Raw genomic sequence first — 12,932 nt, 5'->3', positions numbered from 1 at the left:
GCTATAAAAACGGAGGTCATCAGATTCCTATGAAATTCAGATACTACTGAGAGATACTACTTACTGAGCTCTTACTGAGCTCTTACTGTGTGTCAGGCACAGATTTTAAAACCCTCAAACTTATCTGCTGAGGTGCTGTTATTATCCCCATTTTACAGGTGGAGAAATAGACACAGATAAGAAGTCTGCCCAGGGTAACGAGGCCTCTGCCTCTTGAGCCCATGCTCTTAACCTCTGCTTCCCAAATCAGAAGAGAAAGCACTTGGACAAAATTAAATATTTTATAGCATTAATATAAAAATCATATAGTATTTCTGAGCTTTTAAAACACCAAATAAAATGTTTTAAAAATTGACCATGTCATAGTCTGAGGTCCTAACTTCCCGGCAGACTCTTCTACAAGCTCTAAGTACTATGATCTAGGGTTGACGGGAAGGTGGTTTTCTCCTCCTTGCCAGAGGAAGAAAGGGAGTTTGATGATTTAATAGACTGTCCTGTGAGAATACAGCATTGTGAGGCTGGAGCATTCTAGAAATGTCACTTTTTTATCTTAGGAGGCTGTGGCTTGAGAAAAGGAGCAAATTGCCCAGAATCACAGTCAGTGGCACCCCTAGGTTGTAAGATGGCAGAGGAGTCCTGAACACAGGCCAAAGTGATGGGGAAGAGCAACGCAATCTGTCCCCACCTAGGGCAGGGAAGGTGTGATGTTCGCTGCTTTGAACTTGCCACTGCCTGGATTTACGACAGTGAACAACTGGAAAAATGCAAACGGCCTGGCAGAGGAAAATTTCCAAACAAGTTTTGATGTGCCCATATGTTCGCATATTATGTAGTCATTAAAAACCCCATGTGCAGCTGTTCAACTTAACACATAGAGAAAGGCAAATTAAAACATCAGTGGCATACCTTGATTTTTCCATATCAGATATCAAGCATCTGCAAGTGTGATAATGCAGTGGACATTAAAGCAGCTTGTACCACAGTGTACTCAATAAAATAAGAGGTAAAATCTCCTCAAGCTGAAAATACTCATCTGGCGACAGTGATAGCCTCTCCACTCTCTGAGAACTACCCTTTCCCCTGGGCCCTGCACTGTCCAGTTCAGATGTGCTTCTCCAGAGCCCCTGGTGAATCTGTCTCTCTTCTGCAGTGCTGAAGCTGCAGCTGCTTGGATAACCACTCAAAACACCCACTTTCCTGCCAACCTCGTTACAGCTGGAAGCCATGTTTCCTGTTTCATTGTTAGCCTGCTACTCTGACCGGCCATGTTACAGCTCATTAAAGCAGCTTTCCCCAGAGGTTCACTGGCCACCTTAAGTTGTGTGTATGATTATGGAATGATAGCTCGTGCTCCTAATGGTGGCTCATTGTCCACATTAGAACATGAGTCTCACCCTTTCTGGTGCACAGGCAGCCTGCATTTCTAAGCCCCTAATGACATGCAACCACGGACAAGCTGGTGGATTAGAGAGGAAGGGAGACACAGTGGATAAACAGGTCTGTCATTCCCAAGCAAGCATTGAACCAGCGTAGGAAAACAGACTTGGGCATGGAGAACCTGTACAACGTTCTCCCCTATGGGTCAGCCTGGGTTTGGAGCAGGTGGGGGAGTGTTGTGATTAGTTTGGGTGTCCAGAGCTCAAGCATGAGCTGGAGACACTCTGGGAAGGGTATAAAAAAGAATCAAATAAATGATTCTCAGAAGGTCTCAGAAATATGCCCCAGGAAAAAGGCTTTTTTGCCTTATAGGGCTTCAGGCAAAAAAGACTCCGGAGAAATTTTCCATCAGAGTCATCACGGGTATGAAGCAATGTAGTTGCCTAGAGGGTAGTAGGGGAAAAAAGGCTTATACCACAACGGAAGGCATTGTAGTTAGATTCAAAGCAGAATCTATGGGGCAGTATTCACAACAATACCATGCAGACAAACATCTGTTTAGCAGCTACTACATGCAAGGCACTTCCCATCTTTTCTGCACCCCGAAAGGAAGATAACCCATATACTATGCGTCACTGAAATAGAGTCTTCAAGGACTCCTGGACTCAAGGAATTAAGGGCTCTCTCTATGCAATATCCAAGTGTCAAGAGCACGGCTCTGTGGGCCAGGCTGCCTGAGTTAGAATCCACACTCTATGTCCTTAGGCCATTACATCCATTCTCTACCTCAGCTTCTCTACCTATAGAATGGAGAAAACAAAAACACCCATTTCATAGGTTTACTGTGAGAAATAAATAAGTCCACTCATGTATATCACTTAGAATGGTACTGGTGTATAGGAAGAGCTAATATATGGCAGTTATTATTTTTATGAGTTTTTTCTATTAGTAGATATAATCACATTCAATGTGGAAAGCTTGGGAATGACTGAAAGTTAATAGGAACAAAACAAAAAAATCATCCTTAATTCCTTGTGCCATCTCTGAAAAGTTACAACCAAAGGATACACGCTATTTTTAAGATAAGTTTCCCTTCCCAGAGGGGATCTACACTGGCGATTCAGACTGGGCTATGCATGTCTCAAAATCCTCTGCTGGCACATGAGTACCCCAAAGATCTGCTCTATTTACTGTATTCCTGACCTGATGCCTAACTCATCCTGAAGAGTGGGACAGAAGTCCTGCTCATACTCCTCTAAATAATTTTAAATTGTTGTCTTTTTTTCTTTTAATTTTAGCCAGTCTATTTTATATGCATTTTAACAGTATATATGAACTTACTTCAATTTTGGAAGTATGCAGGTTATAACTGTGGTTATTAAATTCAGGAGCCTACTTCCTAGAGAAGTAGAACTCACCTTCCAATAAGTTCTCTGCATCCAGGCAGACTCCACTGCTTCTTCCTCAGTGGGCTGTGCTTACATGGTCTTTCCTAGATTTCGATCTAAACCCTGTCCTCTGCTACTCAGGTGCAAACCCCAATGCCCAGCACATGGACATGTGAGATTTTGTGCAGACTTCACAATGATGCTTTCTGTAGATTGCAGAATTCTCCAATTAGTGACGTGCAAATCCCCAGGAGAGAAATGGTGGTTTGGGTTTTCCCAAGTCAAATATGTTGATAGAGAAGAAATGCACCATACTCCAAGGCGAAAGAGACTCAAACCAAAGAGATAACCAGAGACCAATCTGCGTGGAACAAAAGCACCGGACTCGCTTGAAACACAGGAACTCTGAAGTCGGACAGAGAGAACGCAGTCCTGGGTGTCAGGTGGAAGTGAAGAACATGCATGTGAGACTGCGAATCCGATGCCTGTGGCTCCAACAAGAAAGGAAAGTAGGATGAGGAGATACAAGGTGTTCCCAAACTGTGATTACTAAAGGAGACATTCGCTCACTGAAAATTAGCTGGGGCACAGGTGATGATTGGAGTAAGTGGAGTCATACATCTCTTCAAGTAGCACGCAAAAAGGGAGACGATTCAGTGAGGTCACAAACAAGCAAACAAACAAAAATAAATCAACAGCTAAAGTGAAGAAGGAAGAGGAAGGGCAAAAATGGAAAGTCCCCTCCAAAGATTCATAGCAACTATAAATCCACAGGACATTCATTCATGACAGGGTCCCCTGAGGACTGATAAGTCAGAATAATACTAATAATGGATACCACTTGTAGAATGCTGTGTCCCCAGAACGGTGCAAGTACTTTTCTGTTTTTCAATCTATTAATCCATTTAATCCTCAGAACAGCTCTATGAGGTCGGGACAACTGTCATCACACTCATTTTCTTGGGGAAAAATAAAACAAAGAACACAAAATAAAACTGAGGTCTAGAGAGGCATGATCACCCACCCAAGCCAAACATCTGGCAAGCAGCAAAGGTGGGATTTGAACCTGGCAGGAGTCTAACACCTGAGTGGCACTCCTCACAACTGCGCTAAGCCAGGTTGGGCACATTTGGTGCAGGACAATCCTGAACTGACCGGATCCTTGTAACAGTGTTTAAGGAGCAAGAAGACAGAAAACTCGACCATGCTATTGAGCTGACACTGTCAGGCCATTGGCTTGCAGGGAAAAGGGTATGGAGGAGGAAGGAGCTTTTATCAAATGGCAAAGTTATTTTGTCTAAACTTGGGTTTAAGTAGTAGACTTAGTGCAGATGAAGAAGAAAAGAGGTTACATTTCTAAAACAGGTATGGCTCTCGCATTTTACGGGCAAGGATGGAAATGAGAGATTTATGCTAGTTGAGCTGGTGACAAAGTGCAGAGGGTGTGGAAAGAAGGAAAGCTGCAGTAGAAGCACCGTGATGCTGGCCTCATGTTCTGGAAGGCATGAGAACCCAGTCTGGGATTTCAAACGGTTCTCCTCAACATCCCTTTGGAGAGCAGGATGCAGTGAGAGATGGAAACAATGCTAACTCAACAGTGCAACTTAAGAAAGGACCCCAGACGAATCTGGGGGTGGGTAGGGCAGAGAAACGTGGTCTCGGTACAGAGACACCCTAAGAAAAAGTGAAGAGTAGGGACCCAGATGGAAACACCTGGGAAGTTACGATTTAATTAAGGAGAGTCCACCTGGATTCACACAAAGGCAGCCGTGTCTAACAAATCTGATTTATTGAGGAAGTACCAAGAAGACTTGACAGGGTTAAGTCATGGGCATAAGGAGAGCTTTTGATAGAGCACCATAGGCTGAATCTATGTGGGAAAAAGCATGGGGTGCAATTGCAGCAAGGCCGGAGCAGAATGAAAGGCTGGGAAGGTACAGGAAATGGGCAGCCTACCAAGCAGGAGGAAAGTGAGCCTGCAGAGCCCTGGGCTGCACTCTGAATACAAGGGCTGTGCCCATGAGGTCCTGACAGGTGAATTCTTGCTGCACAGGAACCTGCCTGCTTGGCCTGCAGGCACTGACTGCACCGGGCAGAGCCTGCTATTGCCCAGCCAGATTCCACTGAAGATGTCAGGGGCCATCCACTGCGCTGGGAAGGAGGCTGGAGTCATCAGCTGCAGAGGGGACCGGCGTCCGCCAGGGGATGGTTTTAGTAGACTGCACAAGCAGCTGGGGTGGCGGGCCTGTCTGCAACTGGTCCGACTGACCGGCCGGAGAGTTATAAAACTCCACACATGGTACAAAGGCCCATTGTCTCCACGTCTCCACGTCCCTCTGGTGGCCAGGTGTCCCTTCAGTGGGCCTCTTGGCCAACTCCTGGGATCGCCCCAGGTACAGAAGTGGGTACAATGCAGCTCCTTCTCCACGAGGCCTGAAAACAAATCACTTACCACGTCATCTCGGTCTTCCCACTCCACCTCAGAGAGGTCAACGCTACTATAGTTAGGTTTCCTTCGCTTTTTTCCTTCTTCATACTAGCAAGGGGAAGAAAAACAAGAAAAGAAAAGAAAAATGAAAGTTCATGAAGTCTTCAGCCAGGGCAATCTTTATCTTCCCAAGTCCTGTTTCACGGACAGGGCTTCGGAGGGGACCGATGTGGGTGAGAAGCCCAGCAGGGTGACAGTCCTAGGGACTTTTAATGACAGGAAAGTCAAGGTCAGCTGCCTCTAAACATTTGCTCCAAGTTGGGAGAGTAGAAAAGTTAACTCTTTGCTTGATATGAATTTACCCTGTAGACTTCTTGGATTCCTAAACAAAGTGCAGAGGGTGTGGAAAGAAGGAAAGGAGATGCAAAGGAAAATCTGTCCCTTCCTTGAATGGGGTGTGTGTGTGTGTGTGTGTGTGTGTGTGTGTGTGTGTGTGTGTATACACATATACGGTATACATGTAAACAACGTAAATTCTATAAATGATAGCAGACTAGTTAGCAGTTGAATTTGTCTTCTCATTGAATGGTGTGTGTGTGTGTGTGTGTGTGTGTGTGTGTGTGTGTATTCCAAAGCTGCTAAAACTCAATCCATGATACGAGAAAGGGCTTCTTACTTACATTTACCAAAAATCTAGTCATATCCCCCTATACTTTATAATTCTCCCTCCTCTACCTTTTGTCTCAAACCTACCCGCACTCCTTAGCTAGGAAGCAAAAGCACTGATCTCCACAGCTGGGGCTGGGCTCAGCATGCTGGTGGCATTTTGCAGACACACGGAACCATCTATTTGTTGTCACACTGGCCACAGCAGTACTGAACTAAGCACGGCTCTTTTACCTGGCGTAGACGAGGGTATTGGGAATCACAGCCAGATTTAATGGCTGTTAGGGCATTTCTCCGGAAAAGCTGATGAGTGCATGAATAACTGGGGAAGTGGTTTTAGTTTTCTCCCCTAAATCACTGGTGTTAGTTACCCTGCAAGCCTACCATTTTATCGACCGGACGTTCTTGTGTCTGGACGTTCTTGTGTCTTGAGGCCTTTCATGCTGGTTGTGGGTGTTTATAATGTAGGAAAGTCTGCCCTCTGCTGCAGGCTAAGGATTAGCAACCCCTTTACACGTTCATCAGATATGGTTAATGGCACACTAGAAAAATATATATGCATGCATACTGCTTTCTTTTTCACTTTTCTCTCCAGATTGGTCATCTTTTGATTTAACTGGAAGGTTCTAAGTAAGATACAGGGTCAGTCTAAGTATTTTAAGACCCCAAAACCATAGGTTGCCACTTTGGACACTGATTGGCTACTGTGGAGACAGGTGCTGAGGCCACACTGGGCATGAAGGAGAAAACTGCCACCCATTTGTTGAACCAGACAAGTATAAACTGACCCCCAGTGCGATGAGGGGAGGGCCAGACAGGGTCGATCTTGCACCACTGTGGTGCCAAACAGGGCCAAGTGTCTATGCATGCACTCTTTTCTTACCTGTCAACTGCATTTCAGGAACTCTGCGACCTCTCTGGAGACTCCCCCTCCTCACCATTATCTAGGATGGTGCCTAGCCTCCTATGGCCAGTGGGCTCTTACCACCCTGATCAATAGTGAGCCCACCCCCTACTCTTAGGTTTTCAATTAACAGACATTCACGGCCAGTTTTATGACATCAGATCCACTCCAGATGAAGGGGAAGGAAAGTGGTTCCCTCAGAAGCCGCTGTAAACAATAGCAGATTAGCAGTTGGATCTTGTTAAGGAAAGTTCCTGTGTGCATGGAAGCCCTGGTCCTTGTGAGATGCAGTCTTGGGCTGAACAGAAAGAACGGGAACGAGACCAACCGGAGTTGTCAGCAGTGGTGCCTTGCCCCTCAGTGTGGAGGAGTGCAGGGAGGGATGGTCGTGTCCCCCTGAGGACTTAGAGTCAGACAGTCATTCTGGACCTCTGTTGCCTAAGAACCATTACTGAAACTATTAGGCACCCCAGAAACTCACACAGCCCAGATCGTGAACTTCACAGGCAGAACTTTCATAATTTCTCGGGTAGCCTGATGCTGGATCTAAACTGTCTATTCAGAGGAAGTTCTTTCTTTGGTCACTTCAAAGTGCTTCTTTATTCATTTATTCAATGCGCATTTATTGGACACCTACTAAGTGCAAGGCACTAAAGATACAAAGTCAATTAAACAGCGCTTCATTCTTTCCCAAGGACTTACTTGTAGTTTATCCTTAATTCTGCTTCTTGAAGGTCAATTTATTGCCCATAATGCATTTGGGAAAACAGGCTCTCACATGTTAAATAAATTAAGCAACAACTTAAATAAGATCGCATAGCTAGTATGGCAGAGGACACTCCACCCACCACCAGCCCCTGTCTAAATTTTCATGTCTAAGTCTCATGTTATTTCAACCACTGTTAAAGAGCTTTGAAAAAAGACTACAAGCTCCAGAGCAACAAATGCTCCTTCGTCCTCAAAAAAAAGATCCATGCATCTTTTTCAGAGGAGAAGGTCACAGTGGCTCTGCCATGTCACACCACTCATATCCAGCTACTCCAAGCTTCTTTCCTCAGTTGCAAATGGGTAAAAACAATAGTACCTCAATGGCAAAGAAAGCTTGAGAGTATTAAATGAGATATTGTATGTAAAATGGCAAGCACATTCCCAGACACAGTAAAATCTTTTAATATTCAGCTAGCAAGATTCCTGAGAGTCATGCATTTCGTGGAATGACACGCTCATTGATATTAAAATTGGTTAATATCTCATTTTCCTGAAATGAAGAAGACCGTTCAATAATTTTACTGGCCACCATTCTGCAAACCATAGGCAGAGAGAAGCTGTTTGTTGACTATGATGGTGTCAGACAATCACATTCATATGTCTCTAACTGGTGAGTAGCTTACAAGTTTGAACTGAAGACTCTCCTGGCAGAAAAATTCATACTTGTGCTAAAGAACCCAAGTCATTTTAGATGGTATTTGGCAAAGGTGGAATCAGCAGATAATTACTGACTTCTGATCCTCCCCAAATGTCTTTACTCATTTTTTATAATCTCTCAATAAATATAGGACATTGCACCAAAAAGGTATTCAAGATATTTGGGATGATTAGAGAGTGATGGAATAAAAGATTTCCCATCATACTAGCCCATGAGACACCATATTCCAGCAAGTCTCTATAATCTAATTTCATGGCAAGCTACAGATAGGGGGTAGGGATACTTCCTCTGGAATACTGTTTAAGAATGCCCTTCTACAATGTCTGCTTAGTCAGGTATGGAAAATGGGTCTGAAAGACTTTTCATTTGGGTCTTTATTAAAGAATAAGCTCCTTTAGAATATAAACAGTCATGCAGCAGAGTGATTAATTTGAGTGAGAGAAAAGTCAGTGGGCTGTTGCATAGATATAACAGGCCAAGAGCTATGAGACAACTCTAACGTACTAAGCCTAAATCCACCTACCTCTTTTCCCTTACTAAGAAAGTACATTAAAAGGCCAGAGAGTGGCGCTCCATCAGGAAGGTTCCTATGCTTTGTCCTGCCACCACCCATTCCCCACGTTTTCCAGGTTAATCACCTCGGTTTTCCTGTAGGGAACTCTTTGGGCACCACTCCCATTAAGCATAATTCTAGTGAAGATACAGTCATGTGGCCTGATCAGCGAGGGAGGTCCACATCACTCCAGGATGTCACTGGTTCAGAGGTGGGTACCTAACCCACACAAATTCAAATGAGATTCAATTTGGGATGCATTCCTGGATTTATCCAGAAAAAGAGGTGTTGCTAAGGTGCCAGGATGGGAACTTCGAATAGCTCATGGTCATCTCTGCCACTACTTGGAGACAGTCTTACTGGGCATGAAGCCAGTGCAGGGAAAGCAGAGAAAGGATATGAAGAGAGTCCTGAAAATGTGGTATATGCACCTGGATCAGGTTGTACCTGAAATTCTTGGATGTTTTGTATATCAATACTTTATCTCCACATTATCCCCCTTCCCTTTTAAAGGCTTTTTTTTTTTTTTTTTTTTTTTAAAGCTGGCCTAGATCTTAAGCATTGAGTAGTCAACAGAATTCCAACTTATATATATTTAGTGCCTTTATTTTTTTCTTTTCAAATAAACTGCTTTTAAAGTACATGTTATGTGAAGTATTCACAAACATTGGTGCTTTCATGATTATCGAGGAACATGTGATTTATAAAATGCCTCACTACTCTCCAAGATATACGACTGTGTTTGAGCACAGTTGATCTCTCCTTGGCTACTCACCCTCACCCCTCACCCCCATGAGTGACAGAAAAAGAACTAAATTCTCAAATGTCCAACTCCCAGGCCCAGTCTCCCCTCTCCCATGCAGTTTTAAAAGGGGACAAATCCCAGGTCCCTCGGCTCCACAACTCCCTCTTCTTCTGCGTGAGGAGTTGGTTACCGGGGCCTAAGCATTGTGTATGGCATTTGTTAGTGTATCTATAATCTGTAACTTCCTTTGAAAATGTGATTAACAAATTGCAAACGGTTTCCAAAGGTTTATAAACAGATACTTTGAGAGCCACAGGTAGGTTTGTAGTTTTTGGTGCCTGTTTTATGAAAAAAATCTGTGGGGGAGAATTTAATAAGGAAAGATATTCTGTGCTATAGAATACTTTGAGGTGGAGTTTCAAATAAAGGCCAGATGTGGGGAACACACAAACAAGCCCTTGGCCTAGCAGGATGGGACAAGAGGGCACCCATCCGCGGAGCAAGCTGGAACCAGGACTTGCCTGCAGCCCAGAGCCTTCCTGGCCGTATTTAATGGTCTGGATACCAGCACCCTTTTGCGTTACCTACAGACTGACTTTGGAGGCACAATGGGCTGGACCAAGGCGATGGCCATGTTGATTTAAATAAAACAAAATCCCTTTGCTCTTTCTGTGTTCTTCTGGGAAAGGCCAGAGGAAATCAGCTGTACACGTCCATGCAGCCTCTGTGGAACAAATGCTGTGTGTGCTAGTAATTGATAAACTGTATGTGCCACTCCACGCTGCCAACAGGAAGGAAGGGGATAGAAGGAAGGGGAGATCTCCAACTGCAGAGGAAGAAACTTTGCCCAAAGCTAATGCCATCTAGACATGGGGTGTGGCCGAGGGCTGACAGCCAGCCATTATCTGGGGCAGATGTTTCTCTCCCAGGCAGCCGCAGTCCTCAGCTGGTGAAGACCTTTACGATGTCCTCTAAAGCCCTGTGTCTTCTCTTCTACCTCAGGCTCAAGAGAGCATTTCAGGTGAAGGGATGTAGGTACGCCTTACTCCTCTGTATGCAAGAGATAAGGACCAATGGCCACAGGGCACTCCATTCCTTCACTCACTCATCCATTCTTTCTCTCATTCACTCATTTGTTCACCTACACATTCCACAATACTGTTGGACACCTAATATTTCTCAGGCTTTGTGACAGGCCTGGGCAAGCCTTGGAGGGCATGGAAAAGGCACCCAGGGAGAATGAGCTCCCACCCTCATGTTGTTGATCCCAGTTCACTACCAGTGAATCAGGCTTCATCAAGGGAACCCATTTAGAAGGGTGCTTAAAACCAGGGCCCTGGAGTCAGACTTGGATTCTAATCAGTTCTACATGCTGTGTGGTCTGGGGCTGGGTGTGCACGTCTCTGTGCCTCATTTTCCTCATCTGTAAGATGGAGGTAAGGGCACTCAGCTTACAGGGCTGCACTAAGAAGCAAATGGGTATAAACATGGTTTAGGGTATAAACATGGTTTAGCAAGGAGCCCAGCATATCCTGTGTCTCAACAAATACGGCCTGAAAACACGCCCACTCGATCAGTACTAACAACGGCTGATACTGATTGATGAGGTGCGGCAGCCCCTGCCCCGATGCAGCTCACCCCCAGGTAGGAAGTTCCTTCACAGGTAAAGGGGTTCATAACAGTATCTTGTTTATAAATAGCCCAATTTCTTTAAGGAGGCTGTTCGACCTGACTTGGTGCTGATTTGTCTCAAGGTCAAGGCGAAGGCCAGGGGGGCCTGTGGCAGAGCAAGGGCCTCCTCCCTTTTGATTCCATGTTGCCAACTGCACACCAAGGCCTCTGGCTGCAACAGACTGAGAGGAGATGGCCCCGGGGAAAGGCAGCCCCAGTGGCCTCTGTCAGCCCCTACTCCCTTGGGGATCAGTAGCGGGAAGTGGGGGGCATGAAGTCACAATCTAAGTACTTTGAGCGTTTGTTGTTTCCTTACTTTCCCCCTCTTATCCAAGTAATAACTGCTCATTGGTGAAAATTTGGAAAACAAGGAAAAGTATACAAAGTGTTTATTGCCCTTACTAACACCATACTGGGGGCGGCACCTGCCATTCTGCCCTTTCCCAAAGGGTAAAAGTACTTTGAATCAGTTACTGTTTTTACTTTTCAAAGTTGTTTCCCTAACAAGGAATTTATAAAATGTAGCAACTAATCTGTTCTGCTTTCCAAGTGACTGCCTTTAGAAAAGAATAAAAAAGTGATTATTCCCCCTCTGGGCAGTTTCCCCCTGCATTTCCCATCATTCATCATAAGGGTGAATGTTTCTGGTGCCAGGCTCTGTGCTAACAGCGGCACGTGTCTCGTTTCATTCTCCCAACTCCAGGTGAGGGATAACTGCTTCAGGGATGGGCGGGTCACGTGGTGATGTGGCTGACAGGCAGCGGCATCATGGTGCAGCTGGCCTAACCTTGTTTCTGAGCCTACGGTCTGGTGGTCACCGGCCCTCGGTGCTGCCTCCCCTGAGGTGCTTTTCTCCTGGCTAATACAGGTCCTTGGTTCAGATGGCAACTGCTGATGGGACTGGACCCAGAAGATCCATTAACAGTCACAGAATCACACTGGCAGTGAAATCCCACTAGCCGGTCTTGTCTCTGTTACCAGCTGACTCATTTGGCCTGCGCTGAAACTGAGCTTGTTGGCCAGGGATAGGAGAATCAGTGTCATATTAAGAACACCTAGGCCGAGGTCAGGCACAGTGGCTCACGCCTGTAATCCCAGCACTTTGGGATGCTGAGGCGGGTCTGGAGTTTGAGACCAGCCCGGCCAACATGGCAAAACCCCATCTCTACCAAAAAACACAAAAATTAGCTGAGCGCAGTGGCGTGTGCCGTATTCCTAGCTACTCTGGAGGTTGAGGCATAAAAATCACTTGAACCTGGGAGGTGGAGGTTGCACTGAGCTGAGATCGCGCCACTGCACTCCAGCCTGGGCAACAGAGACTGCCTTGGAAACAAACAAACAAAAAAAAAACAAAAAAGAGAGAGAGAGAGAACACCTACAATAAACTGAGTGGCTGCAGTGAGGTAAGCAGCAATATGCTGATGCCCAACTTACAATATCTTACTTAATTTCACCAATATCGATCTCAGGGCCTCAGGGAACCCTTGTGGTACAGGAGGATATCATTTCAGCTCGGATTTCCACCAAAATGGTGCTGTCTCCTTGGATGTGTGACTCCACGATAGCCCAGACTTCTCTAGACAAGATGCCCAATGGGATGACATAGACATTATGCCAAGAGAAAAATGCCAGTGAGCCTCTGTTCGGAGATGCGATCTTACATGTCACGGAAAGATGAGAAGCTCAGATACGCTGCAGGGAAAAAGGGTCATGAGGGTGTGTCAAAAACCAGCAGGAAGGTGGGAAGGAGGCAACTGGGCATGTCAAGACAACA

General features: G+C 45.3%; 1 protein-coding gene across 5 annotated transcripts in view; it reads right to left on the bottom strand.

The window, feature by feature from the left end:
• LOC105480634 (calcium voltage-gated channel auxiliary subunit alpha2delta 3) overlaps positions 1–12,932 on the bottom strand; it is a 932,903-nt gene that overhangs the window by 192,625 nt on the left and 727,346 nt on the right. For all 5 annotated transcript variants that reach the window (XR_011620085.1, XM_071091908.1, XM_071091909.1 and 2 more), the window contains one exon: positions 5,218–5,301. Coding sequence is in view for 4 of the 5 variants with exons in the window: in XM_071091908.1 (XP_070948009.1) it covers positions 5,218–5,301 (84 nt within the window). In the remaining variant the exon portion in view is untranslated. The remainder of the gene's footprint in view (positions 1–5,217; positions 5,302–12,932) is intronic.

Source organism: Macaca nemestrina, chromosome 2 (genome assembly GCF_043159975.1).
Source record: "Macaca nemestrina isolate mMacNem1 chromosome 2, mMacNem.hap1, whole genome shotgun sequence".
In the NCBI taxonomy this organism is placed as follows: Eukaryota; Metazoa; Chordata; class Mammalia; order Primates; family Cercopithecidae; genus Macaca; species Macaca nemestrina.
This window is presented reverse-complemented; position numbering and strand designations above follow the sequence as displayed.